The 27,887-nt window shown below is 46.7% G+C and overlaps 1 protein-coding gene across 1 annotated transcript; it reads left to right on the top strand.

Moving 5' to 3' along the window:
• Positions 1-27,887, top strand: midn (midnolin). Its single transcript, XM_013135049.4, has 8 exons — positions 1-277; positions 2,834-3,062; positions 4,684-4,771; positions 4,956-5,018; positions 15,023-15,538; positions 16,307-16,436; positions 16,649-16,978; positions 24,365-27,887. The coding sequence occupies exons 1-8, from the start codon at positions 202-204 to the stop codon at positions 24,625-24,627; spliced, it is 1,695 nt and encodes a 564-aa protein (XP_012990503.3). The 5' UTR covers positions 1-201; the 3' UTR covers positions 24,628-27,887.

Raw genomic sequence — 27,887 nt, 5'->3', positions numbered from 1 at the left:
TCAAATTGTGCTTGTCATACGAAAGAGACCGGTGTCCTCATACATTAAGACATAACTGGAACTTAACTGGTGAGCAAGTAGAGTTGGCTGCAGAGCGGTCCTTACTACAGTGAAGACGCACACATTGCCTATACATTTTCTGTGAAACTGGATAATTTTCTAGATGGATATAGTGTTTTGTAATACTTTGGGAAGATTTACATGCCAAAGCTGGGGAAACGTGTTGGAAAATCACAAGCTTTGTCGCGAAGCTTTAAAGTTCTCGCCACAATAATTGGTAAGTTCCATTCAAAATTGAAACATGTGAAAACTATGCGTAAGATCCTTGTGAGTATTATACCTCTGGTAAAACAATGAAATAATCATTTCGACAACGTGAGTCTTGAGTTTTAAAAGACTTCAGACTAGGTTAGGAATTTGACACATTAGAATATGTACGCTGTTATGTATGCTATAAGCAAAAAGGCCAACTGACGCACGCATTGATACTTCAAAATGATACATTTTATCAGTGTTCTCTGGTTACATGAATGCTTACATGCATTATATTCAAAGCGTGGATCTGTCAACTTGTAATGGTCGTAATTATGCAGGTTTTATGTAGGTGACGTTGACCGATGTCGTCTGCCCACTCCAGACAGAAAAAGTGGTTATCGTTGACCTTGTAATTTAAGAAGGTATTGTACCTCAGAAAAGAGTGCAGGGCCTTACAGTCCTAAAAGTCAAGTTTTCATCCATACTATTTTCATTTTCATTGGAAATGTGTTATTGAGACATTAGACAGTACATTTTCACTTGTTTTTCCATCATTGATTGCTGTCTTGCTTTCTTAAACCCGCAGTATTGAAAACATTATTCAGTGAGTTTGCATCAATGTTCTCACCAGGTTTAGTGTCACTGTCAACAAGCTGTTACAACGGGTTTGTGATTTAGCAGTCAAATTCAGGCTTTCTAATTGCCTCCATTTACCACTAGAGGGAGATCGAGTATCTTGTTTTTTCCACAGCTGCGCTAGATTAAACGTTTTTTCGGATTATTATATCTGGTTCTTACGTATGTTGTCTTCCGTATGTAGGCTACAGTAGTCCAAATAGCCTGGTTTAACCTATTAGCGACTTGATGTAGCCCAATAGTAGCTATTTAAAGCTGAATGCAGTGGACCCTGTAAATCGCTCTTGATAAGGTTAAGTGCGCCTTGTAAACTCCTAAATTGTGCAATGAAAAAATGACTCAGCCAAAGAGAGCTTTTCCAGGAGGCAAAATACTGGGATTGGATAAATTCTCTAAAGTAATCTGATGTCTATATTATTTAGCAGGTGACATACGTAAGTAGCCTAAGCATCCAAGAAAGGCCCATGCATAAACGGTACTCTCCCAATATTTGTGAATGCGAATTTACCCACAGAATGTACGGTGTATGTATGTAGCCAGTATTGGAACTTTCTAGCCAATATTGGCACTCAAGTTGGCCTAGAGCTGATTGTAGGACTTTTTTGAGGGAGGAGCCGAGCACTGTACACCTCCAATGTAAAGCTACATTATCTCCAAGAAAAATCTCAGACTTGGTGACGAATCGCACTTCCTGAAGAGAATACCCATTTAATGCGTTATTTGCATACCGCAGGTGATTATTTCGGTAATGGATTTGGACGTAGCAGAGGTTAGAAGGAAGGATATGACGTCAACATTGTACTATTCGTCCTGGGGATGATTGTGTGAAACCTGAAATTGCGCAACAATAAATAGAATAGGCCTATTACATAGTTAGAAAAATTTACAATGTGGCAACTAGGCGAATTGTGCAATGTACATTGTTGCCATTGTAGCCTGCATAACAGTCTAACATTTTAAGTTCTACACGTACATGATCTATGTAAGAATATAAAGCAGAATGTTTTCATTAAAGACTTTGGTTTTGGATTAGAAATTCCACCACATAAATGATATAGGACCCTGTGATGATAATATATTATGAATGGTTTAAAGTTGCTTGGGTTGGGGCGGAGTTATCGTAGCTTTCTAAGGCCTCGCCCCTTTCTAGACGATTGGTTCTTTGTGACCAACATGGTGTGGGAGAGAAGGGGGGGGGGGGCATCTATCCTCCACGTGGGTGTAGATCTTCTTTTACCATTGGCTTAGCCCGACAACCGCTTAGATGACTTATCCTGTGATTGGATAGAATGGCGGCGACTGTGGGCGTTTTTACAATGGTGGAAGTGAGCTACTTTGTGACAATGCTCATTGTCGATTTTTCATTGGAGCTGCGGTGGGCAATTAGGTATGGGCACGCAGCGGAGAGCTATACGGTACTAATCTAGAGGCTTTTGCATTCTTTAGGTCTTATATTTGGCTTCAATGCAGCTTTCAGTCCCATGCATTTAAAACAATAATAAGGATAGAAATCAATCATATATAGCGCATTTTCTCTCAAGTCAATCGTTTTGCGCTTTAAAGGTCCGTCGCATATTGTCTGTGAACATACTTGTCTTGCTCCCTGGCATTCAACGTTCTCTGTAGCATTAACAAATCTGGAACATTTGGGTTGGACGTTGGAACCTTTTTTGAGCAAGCTGCATAGCAAGGAAAGTGCCACAAAGCCTTCTCTATCAGATTCGTTCTGGGAATACTCTCATGGTATTATCAGAAGAGGGAGGACTAGTGTTTATTCTGACATTCGGTATACTGAGAAAGAAAAAAATCTGGAGAAAAAGGCTATTTGTCTTTTTCGAATGCAAGCGGTTTCTTTTTCGCTGAAAACAAGAGACGCGTAAAGAGTCCATCTGCTCTTTCTTCCCAACTCTGCTCCACTCGCATTGTCTCCCCCTGACCACAGGCTATCGAATGGACCAACATCCTAGCGCCCGGAGCTGCACCAGCCGCGGGGCTCAGTCCTGCGAGGCCGTCCCGAGTGAACCCTCCATGAATTTGTATATCCATTCCACAACCGGTACACGCTTCGAGCTTTCTCTTCCCCTGGAGGAGACTGTGGAAGGACTGAAAAGAAGACTTTCTCAGAGACTTAAAGTACCAAAAGAAAGACTCGCCCTTCTTCATAAAGAAACGTGAGTTCTGTCTATGAACACTGACACATACTATATAACACACCACATTAATCTCAACATTTACATTAACAATAGGCCGTTGTAAAGATCAATTACGTGTAAGCATATACACTGTTGACCATTATAGCCCGCATGTATTGGAATTACGCGTGGAGACACGCACTAGTCACGGTTTGAAGCAGTAGCCTATTGATGGAGTCGTGGGCACCGCTGCATTGATTCCTTCCGTGTTCAATATCGGTACCATGAATTACTAAATAAATTATATAAATTATTTTAACAGCTGAGATGGATTAATTGTATTAATGTAATGCATTCGAACTGTGTATTTATATTTTATCCAGCTGCGGTCTGATCATTATATTTATACTTATTTTAAGGCTTTGTTTTCAGAATCGACTTAATGCTAGATTTACGCAGGTGGGGGTGTCCAACTGTAGTGGGTGATTAGGATTTTGGGAATGTTAGGTGATAGCGAATCGCAAAGCTTCCTACAATTTCCTTTTTTGCTAGTGAGCGCATATACTCCTTTCTGCTAACGTTTATCACGAGGAAGTCCTCTGGATACAATTGTCCTCCAAATGAATGTATAGAACGTAGGCCTATTTGCCATTTTAAATGGGGGGTGGGGGGGGGGCTTTCGAGAACAATGGGGCATAGTTTAACAACGCTTTACAGTCGTGAGTTGCACTGTTATTCTTTTTTTATTTAAAGCAAACTGAACCTGTAATATTAGCCGGTTTTCAATTGAGCCGGATTTTCTTGCGTTAAATGACAATGGAGGGGAAGGGAGCTGTGGCATGTTAAGGGGGGTCTTTGTCACTTGCAAATAAACCAGTCGCACTGTTTTTCCTTTCAGGAATAACAACCATCCCACAGCCCCCTCTAATCGGCCACAAATCACATCATCCCTTAAAACCTAGAACCTTTTTTAATCCTCTCTCCAAATAGCTGACCATAGACGCTGCTGCCTGACTGCTTTTGTTCAGCCGGAGGTGACATTTAGTTCACTCTGTAGGCCTACAGTATATCTCTCACAATGCTTCTACTATATCTTACTGTCTCAGTTGGGAGTAGTGACATTAAAGGGAAAATGTTTGAATAGTGTTCCTTGAAGCAGCAGTTGCATCAAAGTACATTTCACAGAAATCAATAGCAATTTATTTCAAGTAATTTAACTGCACATAACCCCCACCCCTCCCCATAGGTTTACATACAATTTCAATGAGAAATCAGTGATGATGATGATGATGATGATTGGCTCTTCAATTGTGAAAATTAATAGACCAAATCGTGCTTTGTAGGGCTGAACCGAAGATTATCTTGTGCATTATGCATAGTCATTCAAAAATGTTTCCACAAATTTAAACAATAATGACATGGTAATAAGCAACAGACCATTCATAATTTAAAATGGAACATGCAATTTTTAGGTATTTCATCTTTACAAAATTATCTTAACTGCGCAACACAAGATCATAGTCCTCTTCTTCAGGCACAGCCAGAAGTGCCAAATATCCACTATAAACAAGTGTCCCATAACTGTAAAAGGCAAAATATGAAGATGCCGAAATAGCAATTGGCTTGTTAACTAATATTTTTTTGTTTTTCTTCTCCTCAGGCGTTTAAGTTCCGGAAAACTTCAGGACCTAGGGATCTCTGATGGGAGCAAGTTAACTCTTGTGCCTACAGTTGAAGCAGGCTTAATGGTGAGGATAATCAAACATGCACCTGATCTTTGTGTGTTGTCTTAGATGCCCTGGGGGGTTGTTTGGGTTTCAGATAATGACAGTTATTTATATCTGACAGATGAGTGTAGATAATTCATTCTGTTTATCAGAATTTTGGCCTACTGAGGCGTACAATTAAATAATGTTTTCTTATTGTTTGAAGTCTCAAGCATCAAGACCAGAACAATCCGTGATGCAAGCTTTGGAGAGTTTAACAGAAACTCAGGTAAGAACTCTAATTTAATGGGTTTTAAGTGGGCAGGTTCATTTGGTTCCATTTATGTGAAAAAAGATGTGGAACAATTAAAATCACCAAAGTAGAGCCCAACAAGTGCCTGAGATTTTGTCAGATCATTAAATGTGTGATAAATTTATGTTATACATGGACAAATTATTAGTCAAAAATGTATTTTTAATGTGCAGCCAACATTTTAGAGGACGACTTTGACATGCTCCCCACTATTTATTTCCACTCTTCATTTGCTCGGAAGAATCACCTGCTTCACGTAATCATTTGGTTACTTCTTTGCAAAAAGTAGATGTTTCAAGCTCATAATAGTTGTAGTTTTAGTACGCAAATCAGAAAGCTGAATGAGTAGCTCTGTCACCAATCCGATTTAGTTTGCCAAAGGATCCTTTGAGAACAAGAGATTTGTTGCCAAATGAACATTACTAGAAATCATGCATCAATGGAATTTGGTGTGTCTGCCTTGGAGATCATCCATTGGTTAAATAATGGCTTTGACACACCGCTGGTTTGACATGAGACGGTTTACCCATGGAACTTGGAGCATTGCAGGAGGTCAATTTGCATGTTAGGCTGGGGCAGTCAAAATGAGTTAAGTGAAAAGCTGAGATGAGACGAGGGAGGCTGTTGATGAACACAAGCCTCTTTCCATGTTTAATCTTCTCCTAAACAAGCCAGCCACTGGCACTATGAATACCTCAACCCCTTCTGGTCTCCTGGCAATGTGCGTGTGTGAGTTGAGACAAGCCCAGACCCCGCCCCATTAACGCCCCAATTATGAGTCGAGTTACCGATTGGCTCTCCCCTCAACACAGAGGCTCCCAGGGAGCTATTTCCAGGAAGCCAAAACAGACACACTCAACTCATAATTGGACGTTAATTTGACAGATCAATATTAGCCTATAGTTCCTGGAAGCATAGAATACATGCACGAGTACATTATGTACCTCTGTGGAACTGTCGAAATACAGTACAAATATGAGTCACTGGCTTGGTCTGAGTCATGTGGTATGATCAATGATCAACCCTTTTTACTTGATAGTGAAAGTAAAGTGATAAGGTCAGATCTCATCTCAACCTCGGAGAAAGAGAGCGGGAGAGAGCGAGAGATGGACAGACGAGTCGATGGCACAGACAACAGCAATGACGTCATGTCTAAGCAGCTGACTGATTTAGGGTGTGTTGTGCAACTCAGTGATCCATGTAGTTGCAGTACAAATATGTTGCTAATGTTAGATAAGAGCTCACCATAAACCGGGCCAGTAGCACACCTATATTTGGAGGTTAATGTGTGTGAGTGAGTTCAGCTTCTAGCCTGCCTGCACAAAGCACAGTGGTGACATCAGGTGTGTGTGTGTGTGTGTGTGTGCACGCTCGCATGTGTGTCCATGCGCAATGTGGGTTGGCTGGGCTGACAGCACTCCTCTCGTCATGTTCTGTTTGTTTGCTGGGCAGCCAAAACTGATTGCTGTTTCCGCTAGGCGAGGCTTTCCCATAATTCAACACTGCCCACCTGAAACAGTCAGTACCTTGACTTGCCTGTCAGCTGTGTATTTTAAGGCCTGTTGGCCTCTCCTGTCATGGGGCTGGCAGGAAGCAAGGCAGGGCAAGTACAGAACTAAGTTTGTACAGTTACTGTGACTCATGTTGGTAAGTTCCGTCATCATCATCTGTTGTTCCTCAGGAATTTACTTCAGGAACGTGATCTGGTGGAGCTGCTACCTCCTGGTCATTAAATGGGCTCATATGCACTCGAAAGAATGAAAGCCCAGTAAAGGAAATACCAGTATGAAACAGATTTTAATGGGATTTTACCCAGAATAATTGATTCTCGATTTATAATGCATGAGACCAAATGGGACAATATAGATTGTGGAGAGATTGCAGATAGTGAGTAAGATAAGAAAATAGGAACGCAAGAGATTTGTTTCGTTTCCTCCTCCAACTCAGGGGCTATCAAAAATCAATCGATGCACTTAGCTCTTAAAAGTGTCTGATAGGTTAACAGATACCCCTGTATTCCAAAAATAGCCATAGAAATCATCTGTCTGGGCTAGTGGATGTCTGGTAAAATTAAGAAAAGTGGTAGGTTAAACCCCTCCCTCCCTGTTAAGATATGTGTGGTCTGGGTGGGGTGAGATCAGGTTCTGTGCTAGGAAGTCCAGATCATCAGAGAAGCCCAGCTGATAATGGCTTCGTGCCAACTGGGGTGGCTTTCAGGAAGAGATCCGTTTCAGACTGCCGTGGAGCAGTAGAAGTATGTTAGAGTATGGGAGAACTAGCTGATATTGAAATTCTTTTGTTTCTCTCTTCTCTCTCTCTCTCTCTCTCTTTTCTGCTTAACAACTTGTCCACAGGCCTTTCATTTGTGCTGTGGTGTGCAGGTCTAATTCTCTGCCTAAGGCCTGCCTGCTGCTTGGAGTAGACTTCTGTGCTATTCTGACTGTGATAGAATAGGCTGGCCTCTATCAAGGGCACTGGCTCCCTTAATTCCTCTGCTTGGCTTCCCAGGGAAATTTTCTTCTGACATCTAAGCTGCATTAAGCCACCACCTCCTGACAGTACATCAAGACTGGCCTGGTTTTCTCCCTCTGTCTGCCAGAGATAGGTTTAGGTTGAGCTGATCCTGGGAGTGTCTGTCTCTGCAGAAGGCTGTATTTAAGAGGCTTGCTTCTGTTGATGGAAGAATGAGAAAAGGCCCTTTCCAGCGTGGGGTCAGAGGGAGAAGCTGCCTGGTCTGTGTTTGAGAAATATGTTCGATGAAGAGAGAGATTCACCAAGGTTAAGCATTGTCAGCAGCACCACATTTCATTAAGTTGTGTTGTTTCTGTTTGGAAAGGAAGGATTATCGAGCCCTTTGTACATAGTGGGGAGTGTTTGCTCACGGATGCTTGTATGAAACCAATCCACCTAACTTAACCATCCCCCTGACGTCCTTTGTTCTACTTTTGAAGCACCAACGGCGGTCTAATCCACAAAACCTGCCTGACTGGCCAACACTCCACTACAAAGCCTTGACAGAGAGTCGATCATTAGGCGTAGGTCTCCCCTATGGCTCTTTTCCTTATAGGCTGGAACCTGTTCAGGGAAACTGCTACAATGCCATTTTAAAATCAACGTATAGCCCATCTGGAAGGATGGCAGGGGAGGAGAATAGTGAAATATTTTCCTGAAGGATAAACACAAATTGTCTTTGGGGAGGCTGTGACCTCTCCCTAAGGAGTTTCAGTACATTGTTCCATTTCTGTCGTACCTCTTCCTCCTCGTCATTTTGTCCTTCTCCCAGCGCCCTCCCACACCAGCCCCTACTGGTCTCTTGGTAACACCCGGCATTGTCATTGTGTCTGAAAACGGACAGATGCAAATAGTGGGATCTAACAATATGTGGAGTGTCACCTCTGGGTCACCCCTGGTCATGTACTCCCACTCCTTCCCCCCCAGGGGGGTGTGGCAGGCTGGGTGGGCTGCAGGGTCGAAGGACTGGGAAACGTCTGAGGTGTTTGTGGCCTTGGTGAGTCACATCAGTTTATAGTCAGGCGTTGTGGCCTGTGCACAGGGTGTTCTGAGCCACAGCGGAAAGGGCAGGCGTGGTGCAAACATGAGGAACGCCATGGCCTTGAGAAGGCCTTGTCTTGTCGCAGGTCAGTAACTATATGGTCATGTGGTCACTGCACCTTATTCGGATTCTAGTTCTTCTCTAGCGCGGGGACTTGGTTCATGTTTTTCAAGTTGTATTAGGTGTGTGGGTGTGACTATGTAGTTGACCAATGTGTTTCTTTTTGTAGACCACCTTATCAAGATGGTAGTTAATCAGCCAGTCAGACACTACTGGAAATCATTGTTTTTCACTTGTATTGAGGATTCGGGAGTGGAAGGAATTGAAAAATGACTTGCCCTGTCAATAGAGAGCATGCGCCTGTCTATAGAACAGACCTTCAGTCCCCCTACTCCAAATCAAAGCATTTTGTATGCAGACTGGAGTCTTGCCTTTAGAATGGTAATTTCTCCTCCGTTTAATGAATGCTCCAGAAATACATTAATTCTGAGCTGAATGTGTAAATCTAATTGTATATTGACCGTCTGAAAGACAATAGTGAATAGAGGGACTATTTGTTTCTGTTCCTTCCTGGGCTGAGAAGGCATTAATAAGCCAGTAAAGGGGTTCTGCACCTGTGTGCTGTCTTTGTGGTACAGATATGCACATAGAGGAGGGCTGTCAAGGTGTGTTGTTTGAAAAACATACAGGTCTACGCATATTTTCTTTGTTCTATTCTGTGTTCTCGACAAAAATGGAGCGTGGTTATTGTGTCGTGACGGTCATTGTTTTTCATCTGCTGGCCGCCATTATACCTCAAGTGCTCCTGCATCGCGGTGTTCGTGACTGGGCTAGTATGTGGGAGGTGCTGGAAGTCTGAAATATCCCATATGAACAGATAGTGCTAACGCTAATGTAAGCTGTTAGCACAACCCAAATCTACAGGCTCTGGATGTTGTTTAATACTCTATAGCCCTCGCTCAAAGCCATCCGGCTAGCGGACTATGTCATGAACCCACCCCCAAGTGACCCCCCTAATGACCACCCGCCCCCCCCCATGACCGCCCCCCCATCCAACCATTCTAAATGGGTTGGGATTTGGGATTAGTTGGCTAGCTGCGAGGATCATTTGCTATGATGACACCGTTAGTTCCTGTTCTGTACTGTGCAGCTGTACTCTTGCAGTCATCTCCCAGTCTGTAAAACAAATACACACAAACCCTGCCGGCTGTCTCGTCTCAGCACTGAGGAATAATAAAGAATGGGTTTTAATCTAGTCCAAATGTTGTTTTATTCATCTACCCTCCTTTCATTTGCCTGGTCCTGTTGTAGAGCCAGCATGTGGTTAAGCCTGGCCCTCAATCTCCCTCTTCACCCCTCCCCTTCTTATCAGTCACAATGTATTCATCAGATGTAATCAAAGGCCTTGTGCATTGGTGTTCAACCATCTTTGATGGCCCAGAGAATGGAGAGTGTGTATTAGAGGAGAGAAGGACACGTCCATGATAGCAGCAGGTGCTCTGATACTGCAAGGCGAGCGAAATGACTACATTTTTTTTTTTTTTTTATCAGTAGATTGCTTTTCCTCTTTTGCTTCAGAACCATCAAAGCCATTGTGCTTGACTGGAAACAGAGGTACTGTAGAGGGCCTGGAGGATGGAGGGATGGAACCTTTTTTTTGACCCAGCTGATCAAATTCACGGATGGCCAGCTGGCTCTCTGTTTCTCATTCGTCCTCTTCACTTTCTGTTTCTTATCGGGCACTATTACAGATGACTATCCTTCTGCCGTGATGAGGTCCCTTTGAAGAAAGGGTCCTGCTTTTAGGATTTGGGGCATGGATTTTTCTTTCTTCCTCTTTTGAGAATCATGTTATTGTGTCTTTACACAGCGCCTGTCTTCACAAAGACAATATGAATAGTTTCCTGGTGAGATCGAAACATCTAAGTCATTAGGCGGGTTAATAAGCTGAATTCTGTACTCCACCTGGCTGTTTGATAGGCTGACAAAGAGCTTCTCAGGTGTAACACAGTTGAAGGAGAAGGGCTATTCCTTCGGTTGAACCTTCCTGCCGATCCCTGTCCTTGAACCCCCCCTCCCGCTGATCCCTGTCCTGGAACCCCCCCTCCCGCTGATCCCTGTCCTTGTTGGACACCAATTCAAACACTCTCATTTGTTCATGAATGTCAGATCTCGTCCAAGCTCTCTCTCTGAATGTCTCCATCCGCCTCTCAGCGTGGTTAGTGTTTAAAGGAAGAACATCTGCAGATGAGATTCTTGAACAACAGGGACCCCAATAAATAGCCCTGTCAGCCACAGAGTCCAGAGACACTTTCACTGAATATTTCATCACTACCCACCACCATCTCCTCTTGTACACCCTGCGCCCATGCTCTCTCTGTCTCATCCCCCATCTCCACATCTTCTCTCTGTCCCATCCCCCATCTCTACATCATCTCTCTGTCCCATCCCCCATCTCCACATCCTCTCTCTGTCCCATCCCCCATCTCTACATCCTCTCTCTGTCCCATCCCCCATCTCCACATCCTCTCTCTGTCCCATCCCCCATCTCCACATCCTCTCTCTGTCCCATCCCCCATCTCCACATCCTCTCTCTGTCCCATCCCCCACCTCTACATCCTCTCTCTGTCTCATCCCCATCTACACATCCACTCCCCAATCTCTACATCCTGTGTGTCATTCTCTCGCTGCTATACATCTTTTTTTACATCCCCTCTCTTTCTCTCCCTATTCACCTTTAATACATGCCCTCTTACAGTATTTGTCTCCTATCCTGTCTTTATCCTATTTCCCTCCGCTATTTCCCTTCTCTCTCTCCATCCCCCTCCACTATATTCTCTGTATCCCCCATCCCCCTTCACTATATTCTCTCTCCTCTATCCCCTTCTGAATATTCCCTCTCCACCCCCCCCCCCCCACATCTCTTCCCTGGTTTCCCCTTATCATATTCTCCTGTCACTGCATGGCAACGGAAGGCTCCTTCTACAGCTACACAAAATGCCACCCTGTCGCCACTCCCCCAGCAACAAAACAAAATGGCAGACGGAGCAAGACTGTGTGAGGTCAGGTTGAACTGAACTGAGATGCTGGTGTTGTTCCCAAGTCTACCCAAACACCCAGTTAGGGGATCGGCTATCACTGACAGATCCCAGAGCTGTCTATGAAATGTACCAGCTAGAGGACACTCAATGTCAGGCAAGCATTCACCTTGTTCTGGTTCGTCCCTGCTTTTTCTCTCCACATACCTCTTTAATGCGTCAGGACGTTAGCAACAATGAGGAGGCCGTTCTACTGTCTGTCTAATCATAACACAACCGGGTTCCATGCTCACAGTGTTCCTTTAGAGAGCTGGCCTAGTGAGAGGCTGACTGGACCGTTGGAGCCTTTGACGTCAAGGAAGAAGAAAAGTGTTGACAGCCGAGTATGAGGCTCTTTGTCTTCTCCAGTAGGTTCTAGAAACCCAGTCTTTCTTTGACACCAGCGCCGTGCTGACTCTGGAAAGCAGAAAGGCGTGTACAGACAGGGATGTGAGTTAACCACTGAGCTTTTCTAGGTAGTGAAACTATCCGAGACGTGGCTGTTTTTGCACGATGGTTTCAACAGCCTCAACTGTAGTATGTAGCCCCTGGCTGTTGTTACTGATACCTCCCATATATAAAGAGAATGACCTATTTCAGGTGTTCCAGTCCACAGCCCCCAGTTCAGCCCCTGGCTCCAAACTCCTGTCCTGTCTCCGGTCTTCCCCTTTCAAACTGTGATGGCGTTGATGGGGGGAGGGGGGGTCAGACTTAGGCAGGAATTTTGAGCCCAGGGGCTTATTTGGTTTCCTTACTTCTGGAAGGAAAATAAAGTAGAGACCACAACGATTTCAGAGTGAGAGGTTTAAAGGGCAGGCTAAGGGTTGCTGCTTGCTCAGGTTGCTTAATGTCTTTGTTATGTGGGCTTGTGGCCTTTTCAGTACTTATCTAATGGGATCATTGTGGTGGGCAGTGCGTGCGTGTGCGTGCGTGCGTGTGTGTGTGTGTGTACAGTGTTACGTGTGTTAGACGTACATGTTGGTTTGGTGGGGTTTGGGTGAAAATGTCAGACATAACTTTATGAGTCAACCACTTGGACAAAAGTGACAAATTTAGTGAGGGATGGAGGAAAAAAGAAAATGAGAGGGGGGGTGGAGATTGCATATCTGAGTCTAATTTGAGGGATGTCATATTGAGTCTAAACACGTCACAAAGCTGATCTTGGTGTTTTTTGTTGTTTTTTATTATTCACATTAGTCATTAATGGGAGATGATATTTCTCTCTCCCTCCTCCTCTCTTGAAACACTGATGTGTCACCCCCCAGAACACACAAGGCCATCTCTGCCCCCCTCTCCTCTCTTGTCTTCAGTTCTACCCTCCTCCACCCAAATCAAACGCGGTACTGTGACTCCCTCAAGGGCTTTTGCTTTGTGTGTGTGTTTGGTTCATTCTCTGGTGTGCGTGCGTGTGTGTGTGTGTGTGACAGTCCTTCACTAACTGCTGCTTACTCCGGGCTTCTTCACATTACACTTCATTTTCCACGACGTATTGATGTATCTCAAGACGCTGGATTATTTTGTTGTGTGAACTTGCATATATCGATACCTCGACACGCTACCTTCCAAGGTAGCTTGCGCCACATTTTCCTGGCCCCCCAAAAGTGAAGACAATTGTCAGAACTGGATCAGTTCCTGTGCAGTGCGCACTCATGTTTTTTGATTGCTTCGCGACTGGTGGCCACAATCCTGTGTGGTACGTCTAGTGAAGATGTCGTCAATTCAAACGCCATGGAAATGATTATGCAAAATCAGGAGTCTATCTAGTGTTTTTATTCTCTCTCTGGTTGGGTAAACGAGCCTTTATTCTCCTGACAGCTGTCAGTCACAGACACGGTCAACTTCCCTCTCTCTGCCCCGTCCGGATGGTTGATTCCAGGTGACTTTTGTGGAAGAACTTTCCTAGAGTGATCCCACCTCGAGCTTGTCTATGCATGCCTTACCATGAACAGCGCCTTTAAGACTTGGTAATTCCAGGCAGTAGACATGTCATCACCATTGCAGACGTGGACTTGAGGTGAATAATCAAGGGTTTGTATTCCTATGCCAAGTCAATAGTGGTGTTGGTTTATCAGGCGATGCTGAGAGACAGAGGTGTTGTGTTGGATGATGTGTGCCCAACCCCCCCCCCACCTCGCTCCTGACCCCTCCCTGGCTCCTCTCCTCCCCTGTGTGCCAATACCAACGTTCAAAGGTCACCTTGACTGCAGAGAGCCGGCGGTCGATAAAAAAAGAAATAGTAAGAGGGAAAAATGATGGAGGGCGACCCTGGTGATTCAGAGGGTTAACAACAGGTCAGCACACTCCAAAGGCTTATGGGTTTCTGGGCTGTGCTCTTCCTACTCACTCTCTTCCTCTTTTCTCATGTCTCTCTCCATTCCACCCTCCCTCCGTCTCTGAGAAATGCACACAGGGTGTTGAAGCCTTTCAGAACACAAGTGTCACATTTTGTTATTGCCGAGAGCCTTTTTTGTACTGGTGTTTCTATTTGTGGAGAGTGTGACACGTCATTGCGTCTGTGCTCTGAGTGGGGAAGAGTGGAGGGGCAGAGGAGTGGCAAGACCTCGGGCCTGGGAGGCGCAGACAGCATGGGTATTGTTGAAGCAGTGTGGGACTAATGTGTCCTCTGGGCAAGTCGTGACAAACTCTCTCTGGGATGTGTGTTCCGGGGTCAGGGGGGTCAGGGGGGTCAGGGGGGTCAGGGGGGTCAGGGGGGTCAGGACCACGCATGGATCCATTTTAAGGCGCTCCTAAAATGGGCAGCCCTTCCTGATCCACCGCGGAGCCCCGAACAATCGGTTATTATGAGTGTGTAAGGCTGGGGTCTGGTTGGGGTTGGCATCCTGTATCACTGGATTTTCAGGCCAGACGGAAGTAGGACCTTTGTCTACTGAATGGGTCCATGGTTCACCCTGGACTATAGAGGTAGAGCGTGTGTTTGTGGGGATGAGGCATAAGTGTGTGTGTGTGTGTGTGTGTGTGTTTCCACCAGCTTCTCTATGTAAATAGCCCAGTGTTTCAGTGTTTGGGTGAGTGATTGATTACAGGATGGGCTGTGTGGTCTATCTGCCCAGCCAGGCTCTCTGCTTGGGGAATTCAATGCCGCCCCATGTCAATGCGGCTCAATGTGCTGTCTGTCCGCTGTCCGATGTGCTTTTGTTGAACACGCTAATGAAGCTCAAGTGCCTGACTGGACTAACAGACATAGTCTTCGGTCCAGCGGTATGTGCTTGTATCCACTGCATGTATATTGAGGCCTTTCGTTCACGTTGTGTTGGGTGTCAACCAGGGTTTGTATACTCTGCCGTTTGAACCATGTGACTCAACTCTCTCTCCTCCCCTTCCCGTTTCAGGTCAGCGACTTCCTGTCCGGCCGCTCTCCCCTGACCCTGGCGCTGCGGGTGGGCGATCACATGATGTTCGTCCAGCTGCAATTGGCGGCCCAGCAGTCCGGAGGTCAGCAGATACAGCACAGGCACCTTATCGCCCGCGGGGGCCCAGAGGGGACCATGGGACCGTCCAACGGAGCACCTGGAGGGTCCATGGGCGGGCATCACCCCCGCGTCCCCACCCCTCACCACAACCCCCACCATCACCCCCACGCCTGCCCCCACCCCAGTCCCCACCTGTCCCAGCCCCACCCCGTGTCCCACACCAGCTCAGCGGCCCCCCCCTCTGCCCCGTCACACCAGCACTCTCCTCCCATGTACCCCGCCTCCTCCTCAAGTCACTGCGCCTCTCCTCCCCCTGCTCCTCGTCCCACCCAGCTGCCCGCTAGTCTTTTTAGTCGCTCCCACCAGCCCTCCTCGGGTCGACCCAGCCCGGCCGCCGTCCCGCAGAGCACCCACAACCCAGTTCCCTGCCCTGAGGTGAGACCCCCTCTACCAAACTACATACCTGCTGCTTTATTGGCTCTGCATTGCTCACCGCGTACCAAAGTAACACAAAGGAGGGCTAGAGCCCAGCACCATGACCTCACGAGAGAGGGGGAGAGATGGAAACATGAAAGGGAGAGAAGGACGAGAGAGAAGAGTTAATGAGTGTGACTGCGTAGGTTGTAGGTTGTTGATCATTAGCCCCCTAGCCGCTCAGTAGACCTCACGGAGCCTGGAGCTACGTTATCTATCTGTCTTTTAATGGCACATGCTTTTAGTTTTTTTCTTCGTTTGAACTCAACTCTGAGTTGTCCGGGGGAAAAAACTCAGCTGTGGGTAGCAGGCTTAGTGTGGTTTAGTCTGAGGACACAGAAAAGGGCTTCAGTCCGAAACGTCTTCCTAACTATCCTCAACGTCCTTCTCCACGTCTTCGTCTTTCTCCTGTGAGTTAGGCTTTCGTTTTCAGTTCACAGGGAAGGGCCAGGTGAGAGGTCAGGGACACGGTCTGATGTCAGGGACCAGTAATATGACACAGGTTTTATAGTCTGTGTCCCTGTGCGGTGTACATGAGGGTTAACTACCACACCCCAGTCATGACATAACCTCTTATAACATGGATGTTACAACATGACTTTCAAGACCCGGTTCTGATTCATCCTGTTTTATTTCCGTCACAACTCAACTGCGTTTTTTTTTTGGTTGAGTGTTGGTTTCTTAAGGGTTTGTCTGTAACATTGGACTAACGTTTGCTCTCCTCAACAGGCCTCCTGTAGTTCTAAGAGCCCCAGTAACGGAGTCAGTGCTTCAGGCCGCTCCTCCTCCCGCAAACCAGGTGCCATTATCGAAAGCTTCGTCAACCACGCTCCTGGGGTTTTCTCAGGGACTTTTTCAGGTGAGTGAAGCCCATTAATATTAAACTTAGACCAAGGTACTCGACATTAAGACCGTCTGAACACCGTCGGAGGCTCAGATATTCTGCGGTGTCCTATGGCTCTGGTCTGGGGATGTCATCTGTTGGTAGATTGGAGCTGAGGGGATTTCTGGTGGTTTGTAACACTCCCTTTTCTCCCCTTCCCTCCTTCCTTCCTTCCTTTCCTTGCTCAGGCACTTTGCATCCTAACTGTCAGGACAGCACCGGACGGCCCCGGCGAGACATCAGCACCATCCTGCAGATCCTCAATGACCTCCTGAGTGCGACGCGCCACTACCAGGGCGTGCCCCCCTCCCTCACCCAGCTCCGCTACCAGACCCAGTGTGGCTCGCCCTCGCCAGCCTCCCCCTCGCCCTCGCCCCCTCCCTCGCCTCCCGCCACCGCCGCTGGCATCGCCGGCCTCTCTGCCAAAGCTACCTCGGTGCCCGCCAGCAACCCCATCTCACCCCCCCTCCACCCGCTGGTGCAGTGCCAGAGCCAGATCCGGATGTGCAAGCCCCCTGGTGAGGAGTTATAATGTCTCACATGCACACATGCACGCACGCACGCATTCTGGCCCTTCACCGGCTCTGAGACTCCTGTGCAGCAGAGCTACAGTTGTTGTACTGGATGAGAGAGACTGAAATGGCTCTAATCAAGGGCTTGTGAAGGAATGTGGATGAGTCGCTTGTCTGTTGTAGAGCTCTTAATAGGATTGTTTCTATTCAAATACTGTACAACCCCCATATGTTTCTTTGGACTTGATAAGACAATTGGATCAGATGGTTCAGATAAACACGCTTATAATAAACAAGCTTTTACTGGGAACTCTCAGAATGACTTTCAAAAGAAAACAGATAGGAAGAAAGGGAAAACATTGGCAGAGAGGGTCTTGCGGGGGGTGGGGAGGGCGGCGGAGAGGGCTATGTGGGGGCGGTGACACAAAACAGGGGGCCCTCCTTGGGAATGCATCAGCTTCTCTATAGGCCTGTTCCATCAGGCTCCTGGCGGACCCAGGGCAGAAGTGGCAGTGGAGCTGCCTTTGTCTCTGTGCTGAGGGGATGTGTTGACACCCCCCCCCCCCCCCCCCCCCCCGAGGGAGGGCCGTCCTGGGGAGAGGTGCCCTCCGCGCAGGGAGAGATCCTCACCACTGATAACATTTACAGGCGTGTGTCAGGTAGTCTTTGTGTGGAAACCCATTGTCCTTTCTCTGCTTGTTTAAACTCTGCCAGAGGAAATTGAACTGTTCTTCCGCGAGCTGCTCTTGTGACATTAAATAGACTCGGATAGTGGGGGGAGGATTTCTGAATGGACCTGATTAAAGTTGCATGTGGCCCCTTTGTTCTGAAAAACTAAATTCCGCTGTGCACGGTAGACAAGGCGCGATATCGGCACGTATTGTGACTTGGCATTGCGATATAATGGTGCACTTCATTGACACAGCGACCGAAAGTTCAGTGACCGTCCAGGGGGCTCTGCGTGTCGCCAATGAGTTCCACACAGTTAAAATAATACATGGTTATTTTCTTAACCCAGGAAGCCCCCTTCCTTTGCTCCTACCTCACGTCTTTGTCCTACTCCCCCAGTCCCTCCCGCCAATGGGCCGTCCCACTGCCTTCTCCATCGTGGTCCAAAACTAGCCTCATCTGTAAAGGCCATCTCTCTTTCTGGTCTATTCCAAGCTTCCTTGCCATCAATGGCTGCCTGTGTTCAGCCCCGACTTTAAATAGATGGATTTCTACATAAATGTGAGCGCTGAAAGAATGTGCATTGTGTTTCGGAGGGCAGTCGGAGGAAGGAAAAACAACAGTCACACTAAGGCCCCATTCATAAGACTGTTGTTTATATCCGGCCGTCTGCTGACTGCCCACAGATTCAGTTCTGCTTCCAGTGAAAAAAAAAAAGCAGAAAGGAAAAATAAATGCCTTTTGAGTTGTTCCGGTGACTGCATGAATTCTAATTCACTCACCAATTCATGAGCCGGCACTCTCTGTATGGATGGAAGATGTCGGGCTGCCTGTGTGAGCGCTTGTTGTGGAACATGTTATAAGGCAGATGACTAAGTAAAACCCAGAGACGGCTTATCGTCTAACACCTGGTGAAAGACTTCAGAGCTTAACTTCGCAGAACCCCACTTCCATTTGACTACAGGAATAGCCTGTCTGCTGTTTACTGGTTACCCAGAACTCGCTGTGTGTGTTACATTACCTCAGGTTGAGACAGCTTCTTGAAAATGTCACATTGCTCTGCTATCTCCAGAGAACCTTTACCCTTTCAGCTATAAGTTAATGTGCAAAGAGGGGAGGGGAGGTTTGGAAAGGGCAGGGAAAGCTTTGATCATCCAGAGATATGCTAGCTAGCTATGTAAGTCTGGCTTTGGTTGTGCCTTGGCAGCATGACTGGTTTTGGTGCTTGTGCTGGCTGCTGACGGCAGGGCTTTGTTGGTCTCCGGGCCAGGGGCATGGTCTGTGTTGTGAGGGAAGGGCTTTAGAAGGGGTTGTTAGGCTAATTGTTAGCTGAATTCCTGTGCTCAGTGGGACCCAGCAGCCCCCTGCCCGGCGCCCAGCCCCCTGCCCGGCCCCCAGCCCCCTGCCCGGCCCAACCCTTTGTCTGGCCACTGTGGCCCTGGCTCCACACAGCAAATGAGGCTGAGACATTGTAGGGTTGAGAGAAAGAGGGAGAGAGAGGAGGGAAGATATAAAGACAGAAAGAGCGAGAGCGAGAGAGAGACCGTCATGGTTTGGGATTAGACCTAGCTTTAAGACGCACTTTTAAATTCAACTGCTTAGTTCAACACAGAGGGTTAGAAATGGAACAACATTTGTTCTGAAAAAAGGAACGGGGGAGGGAGTAACTCTCCTGTCTTTTCCTCCCTCTTCTTCCTCACTATCTGTCAGGTCGGCTTAGTCCAGCTCAGGTTCTGGCTGAGGGAGGCAGCTGTTTGTGCACTGAGAGAGATTTGGTTGGAATGGCAATATTCCTCTCCCAACTTATTAAATCCAGCCTAGAGCAAATGGTCTTTGTGGTCTATATTCTAATAGAAGACCAGTATGTGTTGAGATATTTTCCGTTCTTCAGTCACCCCTTGCCTCACTTCACTGAGTTTTCGAAATGGCTAATTGCGAACTGCTAGCTCCAGTCTCTTGTCGTATCACCAGGTCCCCCTAGTCTTTAACCTTTGTGTCAGTGCCTTCCCCGCTCCTTGTTTCTGACCTGTATGTATCAGTGTGGGTCTGACCAAGTGCCGTCACCATGCTCTCCCTGTCAGTCCTGATCCACTGGGCCAAGGCCCCGGGCCACTGGGTAGAATTCACCAGCAGCACTGACCGCCTGTCAGCGAGCATGTAAAGCCCTTCGCCGGTGACACACACACGCGCGCGCATGGGCGCACGCACGCACACGCATAGTGCTGAGCAACAGTAACCAAGGTGTCTAACCCAAGCCCCAGCCTATCAGCCTTGGCCTACATCAGAGCTGGCCAACGAACCGCGTCAGGTGCCCTTTCATTGTCAAATGACAAGCGAGAGCGAGGCAGAAAAAAAAAAAGAGAAAATGCAAATTGCATCTGAAAGTCATTTAAGCGCTTGTGCCCCTGCAGGGCTGTCGATGACCTTTCAGCGCCTGTCAAAACGGGAGCCATTCGCTCCTTTTGACTGGTCTTACACTCTTTCATTCTGGCCCTTATTTCTTCCCTGGGTTTGCCCGTCTCCCTGCCTCGGTCCTGTTCCCCCCAGCAGGCAGGGAGGGTGGCATGTCTGCCTCTGGGCTGTGGTGTGCTCGGCCACTGGCCCTGGGCCTTCTGTGGTCTATGTTGGGCCTGTAGCTGCATCAACGCGTTGGTGACACTGGCAGGAATGTGGAGGAGGCCATGGAGCATCGCGGTCACAGGGTGAGGATATTCCTCATGGTAGTATGCTTACCGATGTCTGGTGATTATTGGGGAATGAATGGGAATTAGGTGTATTTTTGCTGTAATCCCAAATGACATTTGAGTGACTGCGGATTATGTTGAGGCTCAGCCACAGAATCCAAATGGAGGATAGATGAATGCGCTCCCATTCAGCCTCTGCAGATTCTGGTTGGGAAAAGACCTTCAAAGAAAGGTTCTACCCTGGATGTTTTCTGAGCCCCCACCTCACCTTATTCCCTGATGCCATTAAAAAAGAACCTGTTCTCCTTCCTCGAGATCACAAGAATTATCAAGGCAAACAAACAAACAACAACCAACATCACTTGGAGCATTGTTAATGAAGCGGAATCTTTAATGGATCAATAGGAGGAGAAGCTCCTTTAATCTCCTCTCTAGCTGTCCTCCCTACCCTCCCCCCTCTCTGGCTGCGCTCCTGAAGGCCAGGCAGACTGACTGAGGCATTGATTATTCATAGATCAGCGCCTCGCTCCCTCTATCTCTCTACCCAGTCCCCCTCTCTGCTTCACAACATGGCGGTCAGTTGCTACAACCACAGCCTTGCTGATATCCCGGGCCAACCCAAGCCCTCGTACACTGCAGTACTGTTTCCCCTGGTGTCCCTGTGGCCTGTCCAGGGAGAGCAAGGTGCAGAGAGGGTGAGGCACCCTGGGGCGCACCTGCTCAGGGCACAGAGAGGCTCTGTCAGTTACTGCTCTGGGTCTGTGCTGCTGTCTATTCATTCAGTCTCTTGTGGATTTTACAGTCCCTGTGAAAATGCACGCACGCACACACACACACACACACACACACTCCAGGGGAGGATGGATAGAGACAATGCACTGCCCATACTGATGCATCACAGGAGGGATTGGTTTTTCCTTGTTCTTTTTGCCTCTGGTGGTTTCCAAGATAATGTGTTGTTGTACTTCCTAGTCTGTCTGGTCTGATTGGGTCAATCCATAGAGTAACAGCAAGGAAGATGTGAAGGGGTTCTCCCTGCTGGTCTTTGTTTCCTGTCTCCCTGCCCCCATTCTCTCTGTCCACATCTTCATCCCTTCCCCCCATTCCCTCCATCCAACTCTCCATCCCTCCTTCTCCTCCAGGGCTACTGCTCATGTTAGTCCTCGTGGTAAAGCGTCTGGCTTGAAGCGCGCGCGCGCGCGTGTGTGTGTGTGTGTGTGTGTGTGCGCGCGCGCGCGCGCGCATGTGTACTCTAATAATAGCCCTGCTGTCATAAACATAGTTGGGCCTCTCCCCTGAAGCAGCTGTGTCCTGCCCTGTGACCCATGTAGGGCTCGGCTGGTGATGCTGACTTAATGACTGGTCAGGTGCACTCAGGTTGGGTCTGGCCTCAAGCACATTCCCAGGGCTGGATGGAAGGTCAGGACCCCACCCAGTGTCACACCTTTCCCCACGTCACACTGTCCACCCTGTTGGGTTAGGTGTGTGTGTGTGTGTGTGTGTGTGTGTGTGTGTGTGTGTGTGTGTGTGTGTGTGTTGCTTGGTTAAATCTGTGTGAGCCTGGGTGTGTTCATGTGTCTGTATTGCTAGGCTGGGTTAAGTTAGTGCAACCGAGCCAAACCTACAGATACTTGACATTTAGATGGCTCTGGTTGTCCATACACTCAGTAGTGTCCCAGTGTGAGACAGAGCAAACACTGAGTCTGCTGTCTGCCGGAAACCTGCTGAGTGTGTGTCACTGCATGGGCACATTGTTGGGCATAGCAGTCTGTTTGTGTGACTGTGTTCTACAGTAAGTCCACGCCCCAGGCTCTAGTCACTCCTCATTCAAGAAGTGTAGAGCTGTGTGACCCGCGCCTGACCAGCTCTGAGGTGCTGAAGACAACCCCATGTTTGTCTGTGGCTTCAGAGGAGAGGGAGATGAGGGAGAAAAAAGGAGGAGAGTGAGAGAGAGAGAGAAAGAGAGCGATTGAGGGAAGGAGAGAGCCAGTGAGTGAGAGGACAGCTGGAAGACACTGAAAGAGAGGGAGATGTAGAGGCCATGGTGTGGTGTGTCTGCTGGGTCATTGAAGGTCTGTAATGGCTTATCCCAGCCAGGGAGAGGAGCAGAGGGGAGGGGCGGCTTGGGGAACAAAGCCCCGGGCAGAATGTATAGCCATCAGATGCAGGCGGCTAAACAATGCCCCTAAAGCTCAGTTTACCCCCCTAGTTACTTGTTAGTTAGCCCCTAGTTACCCCTATATTGCCATGAGTTAACCCCTAGTTACCCCTATATTTTATATAACCCCTGTGAGCAATATATTTAATATAGTTACCCCCTATATAAGCATTAGTTCAGCCCCTAGTTGTCCTATATATCCACTAGGCTAGATTTGCTTTGCTGTGGCATTGGCCTCCATCTAGACATTTTAATACTGTGGAAGAGCACAATATGTTTCCTCATTCCAGGTCTCCATTACTCTTCTTAAAGCAGCCTCCCAGCTGGGAGTTGGTTGGTTAGTATGCGCTGCCAGGAGTAGGGAATATTTATAGCCAGAGAATTGCTCTGCTCAATCCGATAAGCAAATGAAGGGAAGGGGTCAATTAAACCCACACAGAGTCCGGAATTCATTCCGATGCGGGAAGTGAAGGACGAGGAGGGGAGGGCACAATTGATTTGGGAGAGACGGCCACCTACATCTGATCCTTCACCCTCTCCTCCCCCGTCCTTCCCCCCCCGTTCCTCACCCAGGGGGGCAGAATTCCACATCCCGCGTCACCCCCCTCCTCACCCTCTCTGGGAAGACGGCCTCAAGAAGAGGGGCGGTAGCTGGTCGAGGTGGGGGGACGGGGACGCTGGGTCAACGAGCTGGGAGCAGGAAACTGCGGCTATAAAAAAAAAAAAAATAGTAGGAGAGGGAGGGAAAAGAAAAAACGCCCTGGTTCTTTTCGCTTACAATTTCCATTCGCTTGCATTTTCTATTGAAAGCCAATAGGGATGTCCTCCACTGGAGATGGATGGCTGCACTGGAGCCAAGGTTTAATCAATAGGGCTTTTTAATTTGCCATCGATCCATGTTAAAAGCTACTGCTGGGGCTGCTGTGTGTGTGTGTGTGTGTGTGTGTGTTTGTGTGTGTGTGTGTGTGTGTGTGTGTGTGACTGCAGGTGTGTGCATCTGAATGTGTTTGAGTGTGCATGTGTGTTTTGAGTGTGTGTTCTAAGAGAGCGAGGGAGCTTTGGGTTATTGACGTTCTAGCCCATTATTTCATTTGGAGACAGAAACTAATGGAGCTAATAGATTGTGGTTGCCTTCTCTTCCTCCCCAGCTCCTGAATATATTTATAAATGAAATTAAGGTTGAGTCGAGTAGTGTGGGGGCAGGCATTCACAATGGAGCTGAACCCCACTCCCTGGAGACCAGCCTCTCCGACAAGTACATTAACAGCTAGAAATGAACTTAATCGCACCACTCTAACAGAAACACTAATTTTCAACATCAGCTATAGTTAGATGGCATATGATCGGGCTGACTTTTTAGAGGGTATGTGCGAGTGTGTGTGTGTGTGTGTGTGTGTGTGTGTTCCTTCCAGGAGACTTCTAACCCAGTTGTTTTGGATGATGAGACAGGTGGATGCATGGCTAATGCTGTATGACACGTAGTCTGGGTTAGCAGGAGTGTGTGTTTCTCACAGTTGTGAGAATGATCACTGCAGCCTGGCGGTTTCCTTCTTTCCTAGCATTGTCATCTCCCCTGCCTTAGTTTATTTAATTGTCCTCTAAGTTGGCTTACGTTTATTTAATTGTGCCTGGCTGTGGATAACACTGAATGCAATCTAAACACACTGAACGGAACTGACTGTTCCCTTTCCTCTATGGCATATACAATGTTCTCTAACAACCCACCAATGCTTTATTCATGTCTTATTTATATATTGTGTTCTTCAGTACGTCTTGTAAAGCAGCGTGTATCAATAGGCTATAAAAAAAACATGCCTGTTTGAGACATGCTACTTGGGTTGGGCCAGTCCATTAACCTCGGGCTCTCCTCTCCTCCTCCAGGTGATCGTGTGCGCCAAACGGAGAACCGCGCGACGCGCTGCAAGGTGGAGCGTCTGCAGCTTCTGATGCAGCAGAAGCGCCTGCGCAGGAAGGCGAGGCGGGACTCCCGGGCGCCCTACCACTGGCTGCCCAACCGCAAGGCGGGACGCAGCAGCAGCAACAGCAGCATGTCCAGTGAGGGCTCCATGGACCTGGACTTCGAAGACTCCGTGTGGAAGCCTGACGTCAAGGCCGACATGAAGTCTGAGTTCGTCATGGCGTAGCGACAGCGGCGAGGATAGTGTTGGGCTGGATAGTGGGCAGGCGTCGGAGGACTCCCGGACTGAGCGAGGGGAAGTTGGATGTGGTTTCAGAGTCGTAGGGAACAGTCTGGAGTGTAGAGCAGGAAGAAAGAGAGGGAAGAGAGCTAGTCATCCCCTTCACAAACCGTGACAACCAACCGTCACACCAAAAGGATCTTCATCTTGTCATGTCCTCCACAGCCTCCTACCATTAGAAATAAACAACAGACACAACAGACTGACGTCTGGACTGGGAACGGATATGTCTGTACTTAAAAGACTACAGTTATGCATATAGACTGCAAATATGTACTGCCTATAAGGAAAACAAAAACTGAACTAAGCATAGCAGACATGGATGGTGGTGGTGTTTCTTTTTGTCTTTTTGTTCAATTTTTTTTTTTTTTCAAGGAGAACTCTGGAGAGAGATCCACACTGGACTTGTGAGCAGAAGTGATGGTTGCTGGGGCTGTGGCATAACTGTAAACAGGACAGACAGACAACCAGAAAACCCCTGGCCCCAGAGCCATCTCTGGACTACTCTAAAGGGCATTCTAGGTCTCCACTTCATCGACCAGAGTCAACTTTTTACTTGTAGGGTTATCTTTTTATTTCCATTTGAAACGTATTATAATTTTATTTTTTTCTAAACAAATATGTAGCATTGTTCACAAAGCATTCAGGTTTTCATAAACAGTTTAAAAAGTAGTCGTTGATTTGCACATTTTTCATGATTTTGGAACAGCAGGTCAGAGTGCAGGAAGCGGGTTATGAGGAAATGGGGTTTTGACTAAAGTTCAGATTATTACCTAAAAAGCAACCTCAGTATCATACACTAGGGTATTAATAGGAATTAATAATAAATAAACAAAATAAATATTAATGGAGTGCTTTAGAGGATTTAAAATGCTGATTTAAAAATGTATATGAAAAAAATATATTTTTATTTCACCTTTCATTTACTGTTTTCAAAAAACAGTAGCCCAGTATGGCTTGGGTCAAGCCATTCATTAAATTGATTACGTTATTCATTCAATCATTCATTAGCTTATTCACTCATTAGGGTCATAAACCACAAAGAAATTATGGAGAAAATGTCCCTTGGAACCCCAGCTTGTGTGAAACTCAAATCTGCGTGGTACTTGGCAGAGATTTTATAAGAGAATGTGTGGGTGTTTGTGTGTGACATTTGTGTATATTCATTGAGATGGCTGATTTGCTCCTTTTGCCACTCAAATCATGAAGGTTTAGTACAGTTAAAGCTATACATTTCTTACCTTTCAAATGGTATAGACATATTTGCCATGCATTCCTTTCTGAACAAACATCACAGTTTATTAAACAAGGCCCTTATTAGAAATAATTGATTATGTCAAAATACTTTCTAGTACTGGAGAAGAGAAGTGGAAGAATGCTAAGAAATCCCAAGCAGGGAACCTGTCTCCACTTTCATCAACTAGTGCCTCCACCAGTGGATTCACTCACATATCAGATTAGGCCTTTCACAGACTTACTAAGCAATTTGCTGCTACATGGGACTTTGGTAGACGTGGGAAAAAGTCAATTTTCTTTGCATGCAAAAAGTGTGAATTATCCAGATCTTTTTATTGATGGAAGAAAATACAAATATGAGAAACTGGTGCTTTGGAGAGGAGGGAAAAAAAATGCATGAATTTGTGAAGAAATAATGCTCAGCTGCTTTTGTTGGTTAGGTTTTTATTTTCTAGGAACAGCAGCGGTGTCTTGCTCCAAGTAGTCTCAAAGCAAACCAAAACAAATGAAGTAAGACTGGACTCATATCTTGCTCACCCTGAACATTCCCTGGACTGTGAAGATCATGAGAGCAGAGAGCAGCTGTTTTCCTCCCTGAACGCTGGATCAGACAACACGGCTCTCCTCAGCTCGGAGACAAGGACCCAGGCAGCAACCAACCCAAGCCCCTCTTAGCCTAATCGGTAACATATTGTTCAGCGAGGTGCGTGTTTGGGACGGGGGAAACGCTCATTGGATCAGCGTACGCACCGAACCCAAACGTGTACGAAGAAACCCAATGTCTGATCACCTTACCATGATTGCACTCACACAGTTTGCAGTGAGAGAGAACCTGTTTGGTGAACCTCTTCTTTTTTTAAGTGGCCTTACCTTTAACTAAATGAGACGTGGGGACTGGGGGACAGGGTGGGACGTTAGTTTCTTTCTTTACGTGTGTTTTGTCGACACCATTGTCACTGAAGATTCGGGCATCTTCTGTTTGTGCTTTTAGCGGGTGGAGTCTCTATTATGTCAAGGCTTCTGTGCCTTAAATGTTGCCCTTGCAGTGTGCTTCAGATATATGATGAACAAATCATTTCCATCGATTTAATTGATTAATTAAGAGGCTGTAACCACTTGGAAGCTTTAGTTTTTAGGGGTAAGCACGTTGAGGGATGATATCAATGCGCTTGTTATCGGTGTTCCTAAACCTATCTTCCCATTTTCTCTCCATTGTGTTGCCATGTTTGTTGGTCTTTTTGTGGACCCCCCCCCCCAAACCCCCCACCCCACACACACAATCTGTCCTGCCCACCAACAAGCTGAGAAGCAACAATTTGGCAATGCAAAGTACCTGGCAGAGGTTTTGACTGCAGTGTGCTACCATGGCATAAAAAGCGCCCTGATTCTAACTGGATAGGTGTCCTCTGAGGACGAGACCACATGACATGCACTTCCTGTCTCCTTGGAAAACACATTTCAAAGGACAATTGACCCTCCCCCTCCCCAATTTAATTTAATTTTTTTTTATATATGTATGGATTATACTCTGTGTGTGCCTCACTTATGTGTGAAAATTAAAGGAAAAAAAAACTCAACATAAAAAGATGACTTGGGATGAGATAATGGGACAAAGGAGAAGGGTGGGAAGGGAATTTAGAAAAACAGTTTATTGGTGGAGTTCTGATCACATCATTTAAGTTGCCTGTTCTTTCTTGTAGCCAACCATTGAAAATAATAACAAGAGTCAAGAATACAATTTACAATGTTCTAGCTATAGACCGCTGTAGCACACGTGTGACTGTGTTAATTTATGAAACCAAAATGGTAACTGTGAATTATGTATTTCTTTGTGCATTTTTTTTTTTTTTTTTTTTTTTTTTAAGTGGGAGAAGGTGGGTGGGACATAGCCACAACTGATGTCTATGTCTTATTTTGTTTTTGGTGGAATATAACGGAAATCATGTTTCCCAAAAAAAAAAAAAAAAAAA

The sequence above is a fragment of the Esox lucius genome, chromosome 8 (assembly GCF_011004845.1).
Source record: "Esox lucius isolate fEsoLuc1 chromosome 8, fEsoLuc1.pri, whole genome shotgun sequence".
Lineage (NCBI taxonomy): Eukaryota > Metazoa > Chordata > Actinopteri > Esociformes > Esocidae > Esox > Esox lucius.
The sequence above is the reverse complement of the archived record's forward strand: the minus strand, read 5'-3'. Positions and strand labels throughout refer to the sequence as shown.